A 23,259-nucleotide genomic window follows, 5' to 3' on the forward strand; every position below is an offset into this window, starting at 1 on the left:
CTAACTAATTTTCTCCTTTATGATCTCAAAGTCTTTGTGTTGAAGATGACCATGCAACATAGAGAAATCCAAGTACTTTTCTAGAGTAAGAGTTCACTTTATACATGTATCGGAGACAATTAGATTAATTTTATCCCTCTTAGTGGTAGCGGAGAGGAACCCCTTTGATTTAGCAACACTCACTTAAGGGTATAAAACATGGCAAAACGATTCAAGAAATCAAAAACAATATGTGCCTTGGAGTTAGAAGCCTTCACAAAAAGAAGAACATCATTAGCAAAAAATAAATGTGATAAATGGAGTCCATTATGAGTAGACCTGACAGGTTTTCAATGGCCTTCATTGATTGCCCTGATGATTATCTATTACAAAAGTCCCATGCAGATAACAAATAGATAGGGTGAAAAGGGGCCACCTTGCGGTAATCCTCTAGTCGGAACAAAATTCGATAGTTATCTCTCATTCCAAAGAATGGACATAGAGTAGCTAGTTACACAATGCATGATCAACTTTATAGTAATGGGAGAAAACATGTTTTGCTGCAAATAAAATTTCAAGAAATCAAAATTAACATTCACAGACCTTTTCAAGATCTATTTTGAACATTATATCAGTTCTTTTTAGATTTACGCATAGGATGAATTGCTTCTTAGAGGATAATGGCTTTATCAATTGTCCCTTTACCAGGCAAAAATCTACTCTAGAAAGGTAAATTTATCTAATTTAGATACGGACGCAATTGTTTAACCATAATCTTCATAATAAACTTGTAAATAGTGTTGCACAAGCTAATGGGACTGAATTCCTTAAAATGTTGGGGGAAGTCTACCTTATGAATTAATGCGATAAGAGTCTTAGAAAGAGATAAGTAAAAGCTACCCATCACAAAAGCATTTAATATAAGTTGGACATCTTCGTTTATTCTAAGATTCTCAAACTTTATTGTGAGGAGCTGCATCCTTAACATACGAGCTTTGAATGTGCCTTCATCTGCAATGGTGATATAACCCAGAACCTGCACTTGCTCGTTTAAGAAGCCTACTAGTGATCATTTGAATGGTTGAAGGAGTTTTGAGTCCAACTTTGATCCTTGGAAGGCCTCCCAATAGAGGATATCCATCGAACTGTTAGGATTAATCAATAATCTTTTCACATTCTAATTGTGTATTTGGATATTGATCACCATTAGATCGTCTTCATGCAAAATTATACCCTGAGCGTCTCTGTGAGAGAAATTGACGGTCGTGATCGGGGCTATTAACTCGGTGAAAGGAGCATTGGCAACATGCATCACCTATCATACATATTTCTTTCTAGATTAGCTAGAATCACTGTCGCCTACAAATACTCCACCTATTATATTCAACGTATGGCATGTTACACTCTGTTCCCACTCTTCTTTCATGCTTTGAGCCCTTTTGGTCAGAGAGGTTCTTCCTTGGGCTTCTTTTTGTGGAGATATCGTTCTATCCGTGCCTTGACATCCATCATGTATATATTTCTAAAGATGTCATCTTTGTATCATTTCCTGTTTACATGCTTCAAGTGGCGATAGACGTCAATATGGTAACCTTGCACTCTGTGGTATTTGTACCATTTCTCAATATCCACTCCATCACGTTCCCCTTGGGAGGGTTCGACATAGAAAGGATCTTTGTATGGCAGACCTCCTACAAAATTCTTTCTCGTTTTATGTTCAAGGGGGTGAAATATTCATACGGTCTACGATTGCTTTAAATGATGCTTTCTCCTACGAAGGTGCTTAATCCCAGTCTTTTTCCCCGCTGTCATATTCTCTGCATTATTCTCACCCCCTTTAATGTAACACTCTGCTCGTGCCATTATCTCCTCCATTATTTTCGCAGATTTCTGGGCTAAGGACTTGTTAAAGTGCCTTACTTTAAGGCCGCTCAGAAACTCCCCCCCCCCCAAACATCTCTTATAATTAGGGTGGCGAACTTAATGGTTTCCTCATTAAAACGAATCAGCTACTCTCATAACGACTCACCCTTTCCTTGGCGGATACTGAAAAGACTTTTGGTCGACACCTTTTTGTGTTGCTGACGGAGAATTGATGTATCATTTTCCTGGCCAAATCTTGATGACTGGTTACGGAGAACCTGTGAAAGCTCAAGTACCAGTATAATGCGAAATCCTCAACGTGCTCGCTGTCAGCTTGCATTTCAGTGAGTCGGTAGCTCCGATGATGGTCATTTGAATATTGACCGTTATGAGATGCTCATGAGGACCACTTTTTCCGTAAAAAAGGCCAACGGAGGTGGCTTGAAATTATTTGGGACTTGATCGTCCCAAATTTCCACTGTCGGCAGTTATAGGTCGATCTGATCTTCCAACTCTTCATCCTCTAGTGGAGGTTGATGTTGATTTTGCTGCAAGGCGTGCACGATGCCTTATAATAGTTCGTTCTAGTGGCATAGGTGTTCCATGACAGTATGTAATTCCTCCTTGAAAGCCTATAATCCCTGATTGTTGTTTCTTTCTCTTGTCATATGGTGAGATCAATGGTTTGAAATGTCGTTGTGTGACCCAAATAAGTTTTATCAAAGCCCTACGGTAGGCACCAAATGTTTGTGCAAAAATCACTAATTGGATAGTTCCCTTAATGTTGGTCATAAAGAAACACAATGAGTGATCTATCTATAAGAATTGAGTTTGTCCTTTCTTGATTCGTCGCGTACCTCTTATATGCTCCTTCTCTTCTCATGAGCTAGAATCAAGGCTTAAATGTCATTTAAGTGGTATAATAAATATTCATATCCATTCAAACAGTGATCATTGTGCAAGGTAACATGTCTGGTCCTATTTTTAAATGCTCCTAAATGTTGGGTCGTAGTTTTCCCGTCCACTGACGGTCTGTGTCACGCTGTACTTTGGATATGGGCAATGTTTAACTTGGTTACAACAGGCTACCCATATCCAAAATGTACTTAGTCTCCCAAAACATGAGGTCCAGAGTAGCAAGATGCTTAAGGGATATCACACCCGAGTATTATGACTATATATTTGACTGGACTCTATTTTCGATTATTGTAATTTCCCAAAATGTAAAACATCCTTGTCCGGGGAGAGGGTCTTTTAGTGTTTTTGTTAGGAATGATAAATCTATATTTATTTCTTTAATATATTTTTATCTAAACCTTAGACCCTTCTAAATTTTCTTTCCAACAACCCATAAAATTTATAAAAATGACTTTAAAAATAATAAACTTTTTAATATAAATAACTGAAATTTAATTGAAGCATTTTCTTAAAGTTCTAATTATTTTATCTGACTTTCTAAAATTCTAATTTGTATCCATTGATAATTTAAAATAAACCACCCTAATATCCAATGAAATTTTATCATTTGCATAGCTCATAATATTATTTTATTAAATACTTCACAATCATGTTATTAGTGATACTGATATCTAGTTGAATAATGTGTAAGATTTTTTTTTATTAGACGAATTGTTGGGAGTTAAACTTTTTTTTGTTTCTTTTTTGTTCGATATTGAATTCATGATGTACAACACCTCTAATCTTTAGATCTACTAGCTGAAACCAGTTGAATTACTTCTCTAATCCAAATGTATACTATTTTACATAGACAATTCTTAAGAAAAAGTAAATATGAAAGAGAAGAGGGGATATAGAAAGCAAGAAACCTGTTGATGAAGGAAGAGAAATATTGTATAATACTCATGCAAATGAAAAAAGGAGTTGAGAAAATCAGATTTCAAACTACAAATATTATTATCATAATCCATATCATCAATAGCCACAATACCAGCAACTGATATAGCATGCCTTCAATGTAAATAGTAACATTATGCAGCAAATAGAACTAAGTTGTGAAAGTAAATTTCCAAATCAAATCAAATCATGATACAAAACACTGAGACGTCTAACTGTAAATAATCTCCGACACAGCCAAACTCGAGTCATTTACACTATCAAGCTCTAATTCAGAAAGTGATATAAGCTTCCTCTTTATCTTCTCAACTGATTCAGAAATGGAAGGTTTGGGTGTAAGAGATTGGAACCCTGGATTTTGGCTATTAAACACAGAGAACACAGTTGCAACTTCTACACCACGATTTAGAAAGTAATGGAATAAGCCCTTAGGGAGCACAAACACATCACCTTCCTTCAAAGCCTTCTGAAAAAGCTTATTTTGTGTATCGAGAAACCCAACTTCTAATACACCTCCATTAACAAAGATCATCTCGCTAGCTCTTGGATGATTATGGAGGTTCACAATTCCATCCGCTTCAATGTCCGTTCTACCAATTGAGATCCCAAGAGTGTTGAGGCCAGGGAACTTTGAAGCAGTGACAATGTTGACTGATGAACCAAACGTGTCTCTCGAACCAGCTTTGCTTAATTCCATGGTCTTGAAATCATGAGCAGATTTGTTAGCTGGGTTATTGCAGGAGAGGCCATCGATGAATGCTGTCTTTTTTTCTGATGTGGGGCATGTGTCCTGTAGATTATCACAGTCTGCTAAGCTTACCTGTATGCTGCTAAAGGCTGCAATGAGGAACATGAAGAAAAATGAAGAATAGGATTTCATCTTCATCTTGATTCTCAGCTTTTGTCAATACAAATTATGCAAATATACCATTTTGTAAGGTCTTGAATCTTGAATGATGTAACAGGTCTTTGAAGATGAGTGTTTTGGGGTTGCAAGAAATATAAGTTATGTGACAGTCTTGGAGTTCACTGCTGGATTTACTAGGAAGGACGTTGCTTTAAAGAAAAATATTGAATAAATAAATAATTTTTTCAGAATAAAATTTTCAGTATCTAAGAGTAATAATAAAGAGATTAAATCTGAGTCAAATTTGTCTATACTGTATTTATGTTTGGGTTCTCTCCCAGGGAATAAACTGTCTGTACAACAGTAACAAATAATGTTCAAGAAAACAATCAAGTATAACAGAAAAAATCATTGGTTAAACCTCTAAAATTAAGGTGCAACTCCGCATAATATAGCACCAACCAGGGTTAGATAGGGGGCTTGACATGATATATCAATCAAATTCACGGTAATCATATACATTTCAGTCGCAAATCTGAAACCAGTCAGATTATTAGTCCATGTCAGAGGTAGGCAGGAAGGTCTCATGTTGTATAATTTCAGGCTTCACAAGCCCAATCCGTTATTGCAACTCATTTCTCACATGTAGCAAAATAATCCGTTTGAGCATGACTGAGAAAACTTCTCAATTAAGCAACAATGTGAGTCAACTGATCTGGTTTTCAACAATGCTGAAATTTCAAACCATTCACGATCCGCACTCAGTGAATCAGTAAAGTCAACACCATGATGAAGTGCCATTGTTCTGCAACTCAGGACACGGAACAGGGAACACGCCATTAGCAAAACCAGCGACATATTCACAGCGCCATTTAGCAGATAAGGCTACACCAAGAAGAGTAATATTTTTGAAGCACAGGCCTTCAAATGATGAACCCTTTACACCTTCCAGAACCGGAGCTTTTGTTGAATTTACACTGACCACATTGCTGATTGAAATATTTTTAAATCTAGGTACAGCTTTTGAATCCCATCCATCATCAGGATGATCATTTGAACCTCTACTAAACCTAATTGGTATCTTCACTCTCTCCATTCTTATATTGCTTATACTCACATTTGTTACATACCCCCCTCTGCCATTATCAGATTTTATACGAACACCGGCTGCAGAGTTCCACACATGCAAATTCTCAATTATAATATTTGAAATTCCACCTGACATCTCACTACCTATTCCTACTCCAGAGCAAGTTGGGGTAGTGCCTGAAACTCTTCTAACTATGATGTTTGTGCTAGGCTTAGCCATGTTGATTCCATATTGATCCCAACCACTCTTGATGGCTACAAGATCATCCCCACTTTCTATGTAGTTATCTTCAATACACACGTTGGTACTCGAGTCTGAAAAATCACGAGATAAGGAAAATTACTTGTAAGATACTATAAAATGATTTATGCATAACATTTGTTCACTTGAATTTGTGCAAAACAAGCCAACAGGCAAGGTGGATAACAGAACACAATTAATAAAGAGGTAAATAATAGCAAAGAACAAACCTGGGTCTATGCCATCAGTATTTGGGGCATTAAGAGGGGCCAAGATTGTCATCCCTTTGATCACAACATTACTGAATCAAAACATAGCATTTTATTAGACCTCGAAGTGTTTATGTAGTTACAGAAGCTATAGAACTTATAGAAACAAGTTTTACCATGCCCATAAATTGCTTTTAGCTTATTTTCATAAGCTCTCTAGGATAGCATATGAAAATAGCTTATCACTTATATAAAAATAATTTGACTTTATTATATTGTTTGTTATAAAAATAGCTTATAAATAAACAATTATAAGATAAGTGCCTATACTCTAAGCGCTTAATTCAAATTAAGATGTTTATCCAAATAAGACCCTTTTTGATAGTTTGCCGAAACCTTTATATAGTCCTACAGTGTTGATTTATAGAAGAAACAAATAGCCCATAAAAACACACAAACCTGCAGTAAACAGGATGGATGGTCCAGAAAGGAGAATCTCTAAAGGTGAGGTTTGAAACTAAAACATTTTCTGAGTTCATGAGTTCAAGGAGGTGGCCTCTTGTGTGTTCCAATGTTCTGTTCCACCAAAGCTCCCACCACATCCTCCCTTGACCATCAACTGTTCCATTTTCTCCTACAAAATAATATAATAAATATAAACAATACGACGAATAATTATGTGTGGCATAACACTTCATATTAAAGACGTGTCTGGTGTCCGAAACACACTTGTATCAATTTATTCATCTTTTAAAACTATTATCAATGTTGACGTGTTTGTCGTGTCTAGTGTACATGGCAGCAGCTGCAGTGCTTTAATGGAACCAACCATATAGTGTAACTTGAGCAAAATAAGTTGTTGGCTTTTTCCCTTTGAAAATAGTACTATTATACAGAATGGAAAAAGCTAGTACTACTATTTTAGTTTACCTGTGATTACAACATTACGGACTCCATTCCCATGTATAAGACTAATGTGTCTTCCTCCTAACCTCTCTCTTCCCCTTCCATAAGATGGCAAAGGTTCAATAATAGGCCATTCTTTTGGATCCTGTTAAATGTAATCTAAAACTTTAAATTCATAAATAAAAAACCACACTCTCATCATATTTCTAAAACCATAAACAAGTTAATATAATAAATAAATAAAAATCACTGGGGTGTCAAAAGTGAAAACAACCATCATGTTATTTGGTGGGTTCCATGTGATTGAAACATAAACAAATCAAAAGCAACATCTCACAACTTTTACTAATAAAGATAGACAGAAAACAACAGAAAATTTAATGAGAACACGGCATAAAACAAACATTTAACAAAAAAATAGGTTTATTTCAACTTTCTTCGCTAAAAGACACAATGAAAATCACATGCAGAGGCTGAAAAGTCCAATTCATTTCTAGTAATAATATATTAATACTGAATAATATAATTTGGAAAAAAAGAAAAATATACCTGAGAACCTAAAATAACCGCACCGTGATGAAGAAAAAGCGTGAAATCACTGGTGAGATTAAAGCTACCAGTAAGCCACGTTCCAGCGGGGATATTAAGCTGGGACCCACCTTTGTTTTGAAAGCGTTGCATGTATCGAATCGCGTTTCGAAACGATTGGGTGTTGGAGGTTTTGCCATCACCTACGCCGCCGAAATCAACGATCGACTTGATGATTTTTCTGGGAGGAACTTCGTGAAAGAAAGAAGAGCATGTGGTGGGATCGAGGGAGTGCTGTGGCGATTGGGAGAGGAGGATTGAGAGGGGGAAGAGAGAGCGGGAGGAGAATTGGAGAGAGAGGATGGCGAGGAAGGTGAAGATGAGAAGGAGGATTGGGTATGAAGGTCTGGTGTAGGGTCCGAAGATGAGATTGAGAGTGGTTGTTTTCTCCGATTCCATTGTTATTATTTACGTGAATCGTTCAAGAGTATTTGATGAAATAGAAATAGAAGAAGAAGAAGAAGGTGATGAGGGATGGAGAAGAAGCACGGGAAAGTGGAAGGAAGTGCGTGTTGCACTACTATTGCATATATTGAAACGCGTTTCCACGATGTGGAAGAGAGCGTTAGAAAAATATAATTATAATTTAATAATAATATAAAGAAAAAAAACAGGGGTGGGGTCCAAATAAGAAGATTCTGTTTCCGAGGTTGTGTCAATCCGCGGCGTGTATCACTCCCTCTCACCAAATCGAGTGCGGGTCCGTTAACGTACGCTTTCTCTGCATTCTCCACTTTGCTAATGCTATTTTAAGGGGGTTGGATCAGATCCGTTGTGATTAATTTATGGTATGGTGCATGGAAGCTAAGCTGGCATTGCATTGGTAGAATAGTGCGCTCTAAACACTGTCATGTGATACTTTTTTGGTTACATTATCATGTGATGTATTTTATCATTTTTTTAATAAAAATAATAAATGTTAAATGCTCGGTGGCGAGATGTTTTAGAAAAAAAAACTATTTTCAAAAATTAAATTCTAAAATATTTTTAAATTATTCGTCAAGAACACAATCATCCTACAATAAAATACATTAGGGCTATGATTGGGAATTTGGACAGAAGAAAGGGGAGAGTTTTGGAAAATAGAAAGAATTGAATGAAAAGGATAAAAAGATTTTGGGTAGGAGGATTTTGGAGGGTTTTAGTTTATTCATAACACCAAAAATCCCATAAAATGAGGGAACTCAAAAATTGTATTTAAGGAGGATTTTAGAGGGTTTTGAAGGGCTCACATAAATTTTTCAAATATCTTTTAAGTTGTTATAGTATTCTGAAAATTAAAAATTTAGTAATAATAATGACTCTTTTATCATTCTAAACAAAATCATTTTTTCAAAAAATGTCAAATATTTTTCTACTCCCTCCGTCTCATAATAAGTGTCATATTTGCAGTTTTTCCTTGTCTTAAATTAATTGTCCATTTACAATTCAAATGCATCAATCATTATTATTTTTCCACTATTATACCCCTATTTATTAACTTTCACGTTATTCAACTACTATTAATAGGGGTATTCTAGTAAATGACATTAACTTTTTTACTAAAACCAACACATCCAATCATTTTCTTAAAAACCGCGCATTACTCAAATGGGACACTTATTATGAGACGGAGGGAGTATATTTTTTTAAAATTTCGTTTTTGGGAGTCTTCCCCTCCCCTCACCTCCAAACTCCCAAACATAGCCTAGAAGACACTCACCATAAACGTGATTCTCGAACTTATACAAAATATTTCTATTGAGAATCAGAAAGGATTGATAAAATATTGAGATGATATTTTATATTAATAAAGCAAGTTTTCGGTGCGGACGAGAGAATGTTGATATGTATGGTTAACATTTTATAGTCCAAATCAGTGAGAGAATGCAGAATAATGTGAGAGTAAGAATAAATTTAAATATCTGAAATGACGCGTTTTTTTCTTATATAATATAAGGCTATGTACAATGGTTTTATTATTCAACACTCTTTTTTTTCATTTTTTATACTACACATCATCTTCTCATTCTTCCACCTAATAATTCAACACACATTCAATTTATACTCACTACAATGATTTTGTTTAATAAAATTCAACATCCTATTCCACCACCATTCACAACACACTAAAAAATTTAAACATTCAAAACAACCAATAAAATTTTACATAGTATTTCGTGGACCCCACTCTTTCCACATTCAACATGTTGAAAACTTTCAACACCAATTAATACACATCACTTTAAACACCCTATTCAACACCCTCATTGTAAGGATTCAACAATTGAATTTGTTTTTCAACACCCCCATTGTACATGGTCTAAGTGGTTAAAAACTTTAGCATGAGGGGAGACGTGTTGTGCGGAGAACTGTTGAATTTAATCAGACGATGATCAATGCATTTAGAGGACAAAATCAACTGCCCTTTGTGGATTGAGGGAACACTTAGTCCATGTGCTCTTTCGTTTGATGTCACTCTTAGACATTTTTCTATGAGTCTTGCAAATAGCCCAAAACAATTGTTCCCAAACTCTTGTCTCTGCTTTGTAGGACGAGAATTTGTCGAGTATGCTGTAACACCCTCTAAACTCTACGACAAATATATTACATAATCAGAGTAAAAGCATGCATATCGAAGAGAGCGTCACATGTACTTCGAAATACAATAAAACAAAACAACATAATTGCATATATTCATGTTCATCACACACATTTTCATCATGTTTCATATGCACATCACAACGGAATAATAGAATGATACCAGTAATAAATTCTCATAACATAAAGTCATGCATACAAGCATTAGGCACTAAGACCACATATCACGTAAACTCAACATATCCAAAATATAAAGAGAGTATAACAACATCTCTTAAAACATAAACAATAAAACATGAGTCAAACGATCATCGTGTTACATAACTAGAGCATGAACTCTCTACCTACGAAATGTGATAAACAAGGGAATAGCTCTCCTACTAATCCTCGTAAGCAAACATCTTTACTCCTCGGTACCTGAGCGATGTCGTGCAAAACATCATTCTAATAGAAGGTGAGGATTCACATCACTATAGAAATATATAATAACAAGCAATGTACATTAACATACAACCAAAACAATTCCTCACACTTCCAAAATACATGTATTCAACACTTTATAAATATACGTAAGTTCAAGAATGCCCCTAAGAGGGGTGTGAATTAGGTACTTTAAATTTTTTGGTTTTATACAATGAAGGTGATTATTTTTCTAGTATACGATGAAGTTATGAAAGCAATAAAGTACAGAAAAATAAACAACACAAGGATATATCATGGTTCCCCTCACAATCTGAGAGTACTCCAGTCCCCTTTTAACATGAAAGAGATTTTACTATTGTTTGTGACTTGTACAAGACCCACACAAACACGAAGAACAATTCTTTTGGACCAAGAACAATCCTCTTGGATTTTACACTAAGTCCACTAAGAGAATAATCCTCTCAAAGTGACTTACTTGTTTCCAACAATCTTGGACAGCAAGATACAACCAACCAAGTAGAACAAGAAAAACAATCACCTTCAAAATTGGTGTCGTCTGTGATTATTTTGAATTCTTGTTAAGAGCAATCTAACGAATTCAAAATTGTAATCATGCATTATACCAAAAAACAAATTATAATCATGCATAACTCAATACTCCTATTCGGTAAAAAAAAAAACTCAATACTCCTATTTTATACAATTTCAAAAAATATAATTACAAAATAGAAATAAAAATAAATACTAATTAATATATTTAAAATATAGTGTTTTTAATATCTATAAAAAATCATAAACTATTTTCATATACAATATAGGCTAAATTACAGTTTTGGTCCCCCTATTTTGGTCAACTCATGAAATCAGTCCTCCCTATTTATTTTTTAAACAGTTTTGGTCCTCCATGTCCATTTTTCATTCAAAAAACACCGTTGTGTATTATTTTTTAGATACGTAGCATACTTTTATTGACTTGGAATAAGAAATATTAATTATTGACGATGTTTTCCTCCTTTAATCGTCTTCTTTGATCGTCGTCTTTTTCTCTCAGCTTGCTCGTTCATCTCTTTCATTCTCCAAAAAAATGCTCTCTACGTTCTCTCTCGTTCAGAAAGTATTCCAGGAATACAAAAAACTGAAAAAATCAATATTTTTTGGACGAAAAATGGACATGAGGGACCAAAAATGTTTAAAAAATAAATAAGGGGACTGATTTCGTGAATTGGCCAAAATAGGGGGACCAAAACTGTAATTTAGCCTACAATATACATAAATTCATTTATTATTCAATATTTTGATATGTAACTTCATGCTCCCGTTATTATTTAATATTTTGATCAGTAATTTAATATTCTCGTTAATATTCAATATTTTGATCATTAATTTCACATTTTTGTTAATATTAAATATTTTGATTAATAACTTTATGTTGTCCTTAATATTCAATATTTTGATCAATAACGTCATGTTCCCGTCTATAAGAAATTAGGATTTGAATCAACAATATATTTTTCCCGTCTATAAAAATAATAAATATTATTTTTGTTTTGACACTACTTATAAAAATATATTAATCAATAATAAACTTAGTTCTGTTTATAAAAATAATATTGTTTAAAAATATTTGATGATAATTAAAATGTTTTATAATAATAAAAATCTTAAATTGACAAATTATAGTGAATAAGTATTTAATCATATTATATAATTTCAATTAGTAATAACTATTTAATATAATTGAATAAAATCAATTTACCAATCAAATATATTATTCCATATATAAGAATATTTGAATCAACAGTTAATTATTTCTATATATAATTTTTTTTGGAATTATTTATAAAATATTTTTAAAAATAATAAACTAATTCTCGTTATTATTTAATATTTAATTAAATGTGTTAATATCAATACCATATGCGCATACCATATAAGTACCCGTGTGTATCTATAATATATTATTTCGTATTTGAAATGAATTGACCCATTAAAGTTTTAAATTTTAATATTTCAATTATTTTATATTATATATAAATAAATATATGTTGATCATTGATTAACTTGTCTCGTTAAAATTTTAAATTTTATAAATAACAAACAAATCGTATGATAAATAAAAATATTATACAATTTTGATACTATTAATTCATACATTAGTTATGTTTCATTCTATAACTATTTACTCATATAGTACCTATGTTTTATTCTATAACTATTTATTCATACAGTACTTATGTTTCATTCTATAACTATTTATTCATACACTATTTATGTTTCATCATATTACTTATGCTTATTAACACCCGTAGTAGTGTGAAGAAGATGTTGTAAATTATTATAAAGTAATTTTATATCATATGTTTTATATATATATTTTTATATTAGGCTTGACAGCTTGAGTAAGCTTATTAGATAGTAAATCAAAAGTTACTTTTAAGTCTAGAAGTAGACTCATCCTCTCACCTTTTTATTCTATTTCAAAATAAATTTCTTATGTCAATATTTAAATTTATTAAAATAAACTTTTTAAATTGATTTTCTTCTTATTAATGCAACATTAATTATTATTTAAAAATTTTAAATTTATTACCAATAATTAAATTTTATTATAATATAATATTTTAAATTTTAATGGTTATTTTCTCATTTCTTTAAAGTATTTTTTTTTCGTTTTGGAACGTGGAACATACAACCTTGTGGACTCACATAATTGTTTTTGATCCAATAAATTTTCTTATATTATAGAAATCAAAATTATAATTAATATACTTAGAAGTCTCAAAATAAAAGTTATATTAGGTAAATTATTATTTTAGTTAATCATGAAATATCTTAATGCCAAACACAAAAAATATATGACAAAAGAATAGAAAAAAACTTAACTTTTATTGAATAAATAATTTCTATAATGCATTCGGAAAGATTTTCTACAAAGAATCTTCAGCAATACTAATATAATATTTCATACTTCACTTCTTCCGGCATGATTATATAAAAATATGATTTACAACAAAAATAGAAATGATTAAGGGAATACATGAGAATATATATATATATATATATATATATATATATATATATATATATATATATATATATATATATATATATATATATATATATATATATATATATATATGGAATAATAAACTATGAATAAATTGGAATTTTTGAATATATTAATATGAGCTAGTAGAAATAGTTTTGATGGCGCAACCTGAAAATGATTAGATGAATCCATCACAAGATTTTGTGAGAATCAATAAACATTTCTTACATAATGTAGGATATTCATATGTGGAGCAAGATGCTGATGAAGGTTATCCGAGAATCTCTCAGGTGAATTTCATGGCAAATGCGAGAGGTCAAAGAGATGCCACTTACAAAATCTATAACGACGATTTCCTATTCTTCAATACTGAGATGTTCTGAATTGTAGTTTTTATTGGGCCGTTTGGGCTGACCCGAAACAATGTATTTAACTTTTGTAATTAAAAAAAACCATTTTTATAAAATATAATATTATGACTACAGTATTAATATACCCGTGCGTCTGCACGGGTAAAAATTATTTAGTAATGTAAAATTATACTACAAATTGTGAGCGCACGGGTAAAAATTATTTAGTAATGTAAAATTATACTACAAATTGTGAGTTATGTTTATGTATGTTTAACTGCTTAGAATCTAATTGGTTGTGTCCCATGACACTTCATCAAGTATTTCATTCACATTTTCAACATTAAAGACAAATGCAAATGAGTGATAACTCAACACCTACTAAATAACAAATTATCTTGAGAGTAAGAATGAATCGGTTCATCAATCATATTACAATGAAAAGATTAGAATACATATTAATATTTAAAATATTGCATCATTGAAATGGTCAATTTATGTATGTCTTTTTGTTTATATCTAACTGATTGTGCCTAGTTTCCCTTTATCATATGCAAATTAACATTTATACATGTTTTGTTGTTTGGATCTAACTTGTTGTGTCCCATAACATTAAAGACAAGTACAAAGTTATAATGAACAAGATGTAATATGATTTTGAGATAGATATTGTAAAAATCATAACAAAGCTAAATAATAATTTTATGCAACAATAAATATATATTGAATTGTCATTCATTTGTGTATTTATATAGAATTGTTAGTTACAATAAAAAAGTAATCGTGTTGATAGTCTACCGTGATAAACTTTATTTCATTCACTTTTTAATTTATATATGAGTGAAAGAAAAAAATAAGAGAGAAAGATAGTGGAACGCCGACCTGGTAATTCGGACACGGTTCCTTTTTTCATTAAAATTTCATTCTCAATCAAATGTCCTTTCTTCTTCTTCTTCTATCATTTCATCTTCTTCTTAATTATTAGGTATGCAAATCTCTCTCTCTCTCTCTCATTCAGTTATTGATGCCAGTGATCCTTGAATCCATTCTCGAATCAAAGGAATTGAAACCGAGATTCAAATTCGCTTGTTAAATTTAATCGTTATTTTATGATCTAATCAGTTAATTGCGATGGATTCGAGTACAACCCAGGAATTCGATTACTTGTTCAAATTATTGATGATTGGTGACTCCGGAGTTGGCAAGAGTAGTCTCCTCCTCTGTTTCACCTCCGATTCTTTCGAAGATCTTTCTCCTACAATTGGTTCGTTCCTTTGTTTCTCAATCATTCTGAGGATAATGTCATTGTCATACTCTTCATAACCACTGCATTGATCTAGAGTTTCATGCTTTCTAATGTAGGTGTTGATTTTAAGGTTAAATATGTTACTATTGGTGATAAGAAGTTGAAGCTTGCAATCTGGGATACAGGTATGAGTTTTTCTTTATTCTTTTTTTATTTGTTTTACTTTGGTTATGTTTTAATGTGTATAAGATGATTAATTATGCAGCTGGTCAAGAGAGATTCAGAACACTTACGAGTTCTTATTACCGAGGTGCACAAGGGATCATTATGGGTGAGTTTCCTTTATTTGTTTATTGATGCGTTGTGCCAAGTCATAATTAATTTAACATGATAGAATATTTTGGATTTTGATTAGGAACTAGACTGGGTGATTTTGATGTATGGTTAAAGCTTTTTTGTTGCCTCATAGGATCAAAATAAATGGTTCTCGTAAAGATAATATTTTTCGAATTATTGATGAGTGGTGACTAGAGGTGGCCATAAAGAGTATTGCAGGGATGATTTACTATAATGGATGAGGATCAGTGTAGAAGTGATTTTAAAATTAATCTTTTCATGATGCTCTTGGGCATCTTTGGAGCATTTATGCTTTAGCTAATTGATTACTTACATGCTAATAAACTCCATGCACCTTTAAGTAATTTTCCATCACCCATGCGGAATCTTGGAATATCACTTCTATCTTATTGTGAGAGTTGAAAATCATGATTGTAGCTCTTTATAACTTAACTATGCAATAATGATTGTTAGGAACATGTAGAAATTGGAATGAGAGAAAGGTAGAAAGAATAAAATAAATAAATAGAAGTGCATATAGAAAATTTAACAGGAAATGGAAAATCGAATTCTCCACAAGGATTTCCCTCCACAGATGACTTCTCCTATCACAACAGCAATCAAATGTACACAATGAACTCTTATATCTTACTTTCCCTATTTAAAATCCTTCTAACAAACTAGTCTAACTAATCCCAATTACTTTATCTCCTCTTGACTTTCCTAACAAACCCACCCCCTTCAATAACAACTTTGTCCGCAAGTTTGAAAACGAAAGACATAATTCTTTGCGCATTGTTGTAGCTTTAGTTGAACGGACATCTCCTTTCAATTTTATGTCTCTTAAAATCTCTTTACTTTCCATTGTTTGTATAGACTTGACTCATGTAATTTCCACAACAGGATCCTAATAGGTTAGGTTAGGTTACAATAGCAATAGCTGTGTGATTATCCTAGGTTTATGTTGTTGCAGACATAGTAAAAGAATGACTGTCTTTCCTTCTTGTATTCCCTAGACTTGGTTGTTTTTTACTTCCAAAAATAAATTTGGTTTGTAGACATTGCTAGTTACCCTTCTTTCTTGGATTCCATTATCAAAATGTATTTGAGGCCCATTAGGTCAAGCATCGACCCATCCTTCTTGGTGATTAAAATCAAATTTGCAACATTATAGGTCCATTGTAATTCTCTTAACAATGACCCGATTGCTATCTCAAATGGGCTAGAAATCTGGCCACTGCAAGTGTAGATCGATGTCTGAGAGTACTAGGGGAGGTAGTGGCTTTACCTATGACCCATTAGATCAAGCATCAAATGCCCATCCTTCCCCTTTGTCTTTCTTGCTCATCAAAATTAAATTTGCAATATTATGTGTCCATTGCAACTCTTCTAAAAATGGCTCAATTGCTATCACAAGGGGGCTAGCATCTGGCCACTGCAAGTGTGGATTGACGTCTAATAGTACTAGGAGGTAGTGGTCTTACCTGATTGTCCAAGATCCAACCTTGGTTTACACTCCTTCTCTTCTTTTGTGCCACACCCTCACAGTAATGTGTTTCTGTCCCTTTTTGACATCTCATCTCTGTTTGATTACCTCTTCTGTTCTATTTTCTCCTTGTTTTTTCCCTGCCACAATTTCCATATTATTCCTGTAGCCTCTACATTATTTTTCGACTTTGCTTCTAAATGGCCATCCTCAGTTCCATCTCCACCATCACCATCACCATCACCATCACCATCACCATCCACCTCATTCTCCTCTATGGCTCTACCATAATCTCAATCTCAAGCATTCTTATCACTGCATTGAGCTCCAATTCCATCCTCGTATTTGGTTGTTCATTACCTTCCTTCCTTCCTTCCTTGACGACTTCCTCTAGTGAGAACCTTTCAGTGGCACAAGCTGCGGGGTTGGTGCTATAGCCTATATCACCCATTTATCTTGCTTAAGAACGGGTACTGTTACTGCCACTGCCACACCCAGTTTATGACCATTTATTTTATTTTTTTTGTTTCTCTTTATCCTACCTAGAATTTGTAGGTTCGTTCCCCATTGTTTCATTAATTCCATTAAGTCCCGTCTTGATCTCAAACAACTAAGACCGATGTTCATTGATTACCTCATTCAATATTTCCATTGTATGCTCTATGTTTAGGGTTACAATTTCCCTTTGGTTCTCTTAGTTTCAAGATTCCACCCTTTTCCCTTCAACACAAAGTTTCTATTTCTCCACCTCTTGGCCCATCCTATTTTTGGCTACACCTACCCCTTCAACACTCTTTTTGATCATAGGGGTTCCTAGCTCCCCTATTTGTTCTTCACAATTGATTCCCTACATCTTTATAAACCAATATGGTGTCTTCTTGATTTAAAAAATGCTAAACTTCCACAGACAAGGCTATAATCCATGATCATTGGTCTCCTCTTTCAATGACACTATCACCTTAATTTCTCCCCCTACGAAAGTTTGTAAAGTTGGCTCAATTTGTTTTGAACTTGGAGAAATTGCATGAAAGAAGTATATAAGTGATACAAAATATAGAAGTGTTGAAAACTGAACAGAAACGGAAAATGGAATCCTCCCCAAGGGCCCCCCTTCATATTCCTTACATAACAGCTATCAAATTTATGGAATGACCCCTTCTATCCTAACTCCTTATTTATATTCCCTTCTAACTATTTAACATACCTAATTTATACCATCATTTTTAACTTATCTTTATTCAACATTTTTTGATTTCATAAATGTTAGATTCCCACAGACAAGGCTGTAATTCATTATCATGGCTTCCTTCAATGACACTGCTGCCACCTTCATTTCTCCCTCAGCAAAAGATTTGCCAGTTCCGACCAATTTGTCAGGAACCAGGAGAAATTGTAGTGGAAGAAAGTTAGAATCAAATGAACATAATTATATGATTGAAAATTAAGCAGGAAATGTCGAATATAATTTTTCCATAGGGTTTCCCCCTCAACAAAGGATTTTTCTTTCCACAGAAACTATGAAATGTACAAAATGACCTCCTCTATCCTTATTATCCTATTTTTATAGTCCCATCAAACCTAAGTAACTCCAATGAATGACTACTCCTCTTTATTATTCCAAATATGACAATTGCAGGTGCACACTTTAGAACATACTTTCCTACCTATATCGTGCCATGGCTTGTTAAGTAAGTGCTCTTTCATCTAATGGAGCTGTGCCAATCCAGTAACTAACATTCTCATTGAAGTTATCAACTGAATTCACGTGGAAATGACCTGTATATCTGTATAGATACATTATGTTGATTGGTCTATTGAACTTAGGAAAGTGTAGATGTACTGTTGAAATTTTGTTTTCCTTAACTGCATTTCTTTCTTAAAAATTGCTGCAGCTTACGATGTTACTCGACGAGATACATTTACAAATCTCTCTGAAGTCTGGGCTAAGGAAATAGACCTTTATTCAACAAATCAGGACTGCATCAAGATGCTTGTTGGAAATAAAGTGGATAAGGTATATTCTCTTGGGAAGTTTACGATCATGCTCTCACTTCATTTTTTGTATTCTTTAATAATGTCAAGATTTTCATTTGAGCACCTTATCTTTATGTTTATGGATAGTGCATGATGGCTGAGTTTTGGATCAGAAGTTTCTCCCATCATTTGTCATGGAACATAGTTAATTTTCTGATTTCACTGCGGGCGTAACCTGTGAGGAAGTCAACATATGGTATCTACTATTGAATGTGTCACAAATGGATTATGGAGATATTCTGGTCTAGTGAACTTGTCTTTGGTCTATTTTGTTGTTTTCATTTTTCACTTTTCAGTTTTAGTTCTATGTTTCTTGGCTGTGATTACTTTGCTTCCTTTTCTATTTTCTCTCTAGTTACTTTAGTAGGATTGTCATTATCCTTCGATTCTTCTTTGAATAAGAAACATGAGGCAGGTTTGTTGTAGTATGAGTTTAGTATTGAAGTAAGTTTAAGTATTGAATTAGGTTGATTGGTCCACTATAGGATGCCATTTGCACACTGAAATCCATTTCCATTATGGCCCTTTAAGAATCATTTCAATTTTCGAGTCTTAGACTTCTCCAGTCTTCTGCAACATTTGGTATTTAATTATTGTTCTGATTTGGGCATTGAGTTAGAGCTTGTTATTGTCTTTCATGCGTCCAATTAGAAGAGTTGACATCACTATTTGTTTTGCAGGAGAGCGATAGAGTTGTGACAAAGAAAGAGGGAGTAGACTTTGCAAGAGAATATGGTTGTCTATTTATTGAATGCAGTGCTAAAACTCGAGTTAACGTACAACAGTGCTTTGAAGAGCTTGTTTTGAAGGTATGTTGAGGACATATGCGCCTATTTTTTAACATAACTTTTATCCCTTATAGGTCTGCTGCATATATTCATCATTTCCTTAAGTATTCTACTTCCAAACAAAACTACTGAGGTGTTAAAATCATAATTTCGGAATCTCGCACAAGTTGCTGGTATTAAAAATAGGAATGACAATGGATAATGTCCGAGTAAAGTACTATAGCACATGTTCCCACACTCAATTTGAAAGAATATCCGTACTTAGACTCATAGTTTAAAAAGAAGAAAATTTTGGTGTGGCCATGCATGCCCATCCCCATTCCCAACTAAGATCCGCCTATGGTATTAACTATTAAGGTATATCTAAGGTATCCTCTTATTTTTGCGGATAAATTATCCGCGTATCTATTATGGGTATTTTTCAGTTTCCTCAAAGATCAAAATTTGATCCTCATTAACTCTTATAGCACGTTAATCCTTTTCATAGATATGCCTCCTATATATAATTGCGGAAGACAAATGTTTAATTGAGGAAGTTTAGTTTCATAAGCTTGAGACAGTATTAATTACCTGTAAGACAAACTACCAATCATATCATCTGTTTTGAAATGAGTCACATATTGACATGTAAGGAAAAACATGCATAAGGGACAAATGGAATCGGATTGCATATTTCGAATGATGTTTATCAACATGCTGAAATCGTAGAATACGGCCATATATTTTTTAAATATAAATTTTGGTCTGTATGTGCACCCAGATTTTAGACACACCGAGCCTCATAGCGGAGGGTTCGAAAGGGGTCAAAAAGAACATTTTTAAGGACAAGGAACTCCAGTCTGATGGAGCCACAAGTGGTTGTTGCTAAAGAAGATGCTATTTAACTCAAACTCAAGACTCACACTGCTTATGAAGATCTCAAAGAAAAGGGAATCAGAGTTCTAATACACACTTTTTGGTTATTTAGCAGCAGCTGAAGTCTTAAAACATCAGAAAATCCAGGCTCTTATTTTTTCTGGAATATTTGTAATATAATGATCATGCTTCTTTTTATTTATTTAGATTTTATTATTGTTATTTGCATTTAACATGTTGACGTTGAAGAATCTTGATATATCATGGTATGGAACCCAACTTTAATTGTATACAACTAAAGAACAAAGGGGGAAACTGGATTTCAAGCTTTTACTGCAAGATGAGGTAAGGGGCGTGAACCCGTCTGATCTTGAAGTATGAACCGTTCGATCAGAGATCTACGGTCAATATTAGATACAACGTGATATTGTATGGAAATGCTACTGGAGTAAATTTTGACATATTTGGTTCATCTAAGATAAAATTGTTTTATGTCTTTAAAGTTATTCTATTTAAAATTAGATATTGTAACTTTTGGTTATAAAATTGATTTTTTCATTTGAATTTATTGTTCAATTCATTTTTGTCTTCAATTCATTTTAGCTGAAACTAATTTTATAAATTAATTAATTAAATGAATTTTTGTTTCTTCATAACTAAGCCTCTGTTTGGAAACTAGGTGAATTGCCTCAACCGCAAGTTCTAAGCCATTCCTACCGTGAATTGCCTCACGGTGAAAAATCACGTTTGAGGCCACGGTGACCATAAGCTACACTGTGTTTGGATTGGCGGTGGACAGAATTGATTCTAGTAGAATTGAGTTTGGTAGAATTGATTCTAGTAGAATTGGGTTTAGCAGAATTGATTTATGTTTGGATACATTTTTGTAAAAGTGAGTTGAATAATAAATTATAGTGTAAAAATCATCCAGAATCAATTCTGGAGGCAGAAGCTACAAATTCTAGCTTCAAGTAGAATCAATTCTGGAGACAGAATCAATTCTACTTTTGTCAAACCAAACATCTTAAAATCACCTAGAATTGATTCTACAACTCTAGAATTGCTTTTGGCCATTTCAAAAGCCAAACCAAACATGCACTTAGTAACTTTTCAAAATCATGGTGAAAACAATATTGAACGTGCGGCAGTGGTATTTCAATTGGTTTCCAAACATAGTAGCTTTTAAAAAACGTACGTTGCTACCGTGATTTCATTCAACACCCAAACATAGATTAAACAAATGATAGGAAAAAAAAAGCTTTTAAAAAACGTACGTTGCTACCGTGATTTCATTCAAAACCCAAACACAGAAGACAATGTAATTTATTTATCAAATGATGTTCAATATAACGAGGAGTCAAAGTTAACAAATTACGTCGAGCCTAAGAATTGGCAGTTCTCACAAGATAGTGAGCAATCATATTCACTTGACGTTTTCACCTTAAAGTTTGGAAAATAATGTAATAAACTAGTAATTGACTCAATAATAAGACTAAATTCTAAGTCATCCTTACTATTAGAATGGATAGCTTGTGTCACTATTTGGAAATCACTTTCAAAAGTCACAAACTCCAAGTGCGAAGATGTCGCTCTAAGAATTTCCTCTTTCAGGGCTAAGGCTTCAGCTTCAACGACGTGGAGAATTTCTGGATCCCAAACAACACCTGCATAAATAAAATGGCCAAGGTGATACGCACACACCATCCTCTGTTAGTAGTGCCATGTCAGTAGTGTCATTGTTATTATTAAAAGTCGCGTCCACATTACATTTCAGCCGGCCCATAGAAGGTGGACTCCATTCCAGAGCATGATGGGATCGAGCATTGCTTTCCGTATCTTCCTGAGCTTGAAACCAATCGTTCCATCTATGCATCGCACATAAGCCTAATTTAGTCGCTTCTTCTTGCTCATTATGCCAAACAAAGCCATTCCTGTTTTTCCAGATAACATCTATCATAACCACAAATCTACCTGCTAATCTTTTATCCTCCTTCATACAAATATAAAAAGTAAGAGACTTAACGTCCTGAAATAAGTGAATACAAGAGTGTATAAGATTAGACAAATTTATTGCCCTCCAACACTGATTAGTTATATTACATTCCAAAAACAGATGTCATTCATCCACAGTGTTATGCTCACACATATGACAGGCTAATAGACACATAACAAAATGTTGTTTGAGTCTCGCACGAGTAGGAAGGCAACCTATGAAAATTCTCCATCAAAGATGCTTAACTCTAGGCGGCGCTTTGATGTTCCAAAGACTACCCCAATCCTCCTCCCCTACCACCTTTTCCCGTCTTCTAAAAGCATGTCGCCAAAGTTTATAACCAGTGCACACAAATAGATACCATCTTTCTTTTCCTTCCAAATCATCCTAACATTTTTAACTTCTTCCAACTACGGTACCTGTAGGATTTTTCCGTATCCGCATCGTTGAAAAGATTTCTTATAACACCTATATCCCATTGTTTCACATTAGTCATCATAAGATTTTTAACAAAAATATCATACACACCTTGTTGTTGGGGGC

The 23,259-nt window shown here is 33.4% G+C and overlaps 3 protein-coding genes across 3 annotated transcripts; 1 reads left to right on the forward strand and 2 right to left on the reverse strand.

Moving 5' to 3' along the window:
• Nucleotides 1-3,737: 3,737 nt before the first annotated feature.
• On the reverse strand, nt 3,738-4,707 carry LOC131638413 (germin-like protein subfamily 3 member 4). The gene has a single exon (XM_058908976.1). The coding sequence runs from the start codon at nt 4,580-4,582 to the stop codon at nt 3,908-3,910; it is 675 nt and encodes a 224-aa protein (XP_058764959.1). The 5' UTR covers nt 4,583-4,707; the 3' UTR covers nt 3,738-3,907.
• Nucleotides 4,708-4,837: 130 nt separating this feature from the next.
• LOC131638412 (probable polygalacturonase) lies at nt 4,838-8,146 on the reverse strand. Its single transcript, XM_058908975.1, has 5 exons — nt 7,538-8,146; nt 7,013-7,133; nt 6,542-6,716; nt 6,104-6,174; nt 4,838-5,947 (listed from the first exon to the last, which is right to left on the reverse strand). Exons 1-5 carry the CDS (start codon nt 7,973-7,975, stop codon nt 5,322-5,324), a joined length of 1,431 nt encoding a protein of 476 aa, XP_058764958.1. The 5' UTR covers nt 7,976-8,146; the 3' UTR covers nt 4,838-5,321.
• Nucleotides 8,147-14,804: 6,658 nt separating this feature from the next.
• On the forward strand, nt 14,805-20,945 carry LOC131638407 (ras-related protein RABC1-like). Its single transcript, XM_058908967.1, has 7 exons — nt 14,805-14,963; nt 15,101-15,242; nt 15,341-15,409; nt 15,490-15,555; nt 18,939-19,060; nt 19,761-19,889; nt 20,629-20,945. Exons 2-7 carry the CDS (start codon nt 15,110-15,112, stop codon nt 20,734-20,736), a joined length of 627 nt encoding a protein of 208 aa, XP_058764950.1. The 5' UTR covers nt 14,805-14,963; nt 15,101-15,109; the 3' UTR covers nt 20,737-20,945.
• The last annotated feature ends 2,314 nt before the right edge of the window (nt 20,946-23,259 follow it).

This window comes from Vicia villosa, unplaced genomic scaffold (assembly GCF_029867415.1).
Source record: "Vicia villosa cultivar HV-30 ecotype Madison, WI unplaced genomic scaffold, Vvil1.0 ctg.002312F_1_1, whole genome shotgun sequence".
NCBI lineage: Eukaryota > Viridiplantae > Streptophyta > Magnoliopsida > Fabales > Fabaceae > Vicia > Vicia villosa.

What these genes read in the sequence shown, in the direction of transcription:
- LOC131638412 (XM_058908975.1), bottom strand. Translation starts at nt 7,975, where the DNA reads ATGGAATCGGAGAAAACAACCACTCTCAATCTCATCTTCGGACCCTAC. An exon ending in CCGTAATGTTGTAATCACAG is followed by an intron (nt 6,717 to 7,012) that starts GTAAACTAAAAT and finishes ATTATTTTGTAG; the next exon opens with GAGAAAATGGAACAGTTGAT. An exon ending in ATCCATCCTGTTTACTGCAG is followed by an intron (nt 6,175 to 6,541) that starts GTTTGTGTGTTT and finishes GTTTTGATTCAG; the next exon opens with TAATGTTGTGATCAAAGGGA.
- LOC131638407 (XM_058908967.1), top strand. Translation starts at nt 15,110, where the DNA reads ATGGATTCGAGTACAACCCAGGAATTCGATTACTTGTTCAAATTATTG. An exon ending in GCTTGCAATCTGGGATACAG is followed by an intron (nt 15,410 to 15,489) that starts GTATGAGTTTTT and finishes TTAATTATGCAG; the next exon opens with CTGGTCAAGAGAGATTCAGA. An exon ending in TGCACAAGGGATCATTATGG is followed by an intron (nt 15,556 to 18,938) that starts GTGAGTTTCCTT and finishes AAATTGCTGCAG; the next exon opens with CTTACGATGTTACTCGACGA.
- LOC131638413 (XM_058908976.1), bottom strand. Translation starts at nt 4,582, where the DNA reads ATGAAGATGAAATCCTATTCTTCATTTTTCTTCATGTTCCTCATTGCA.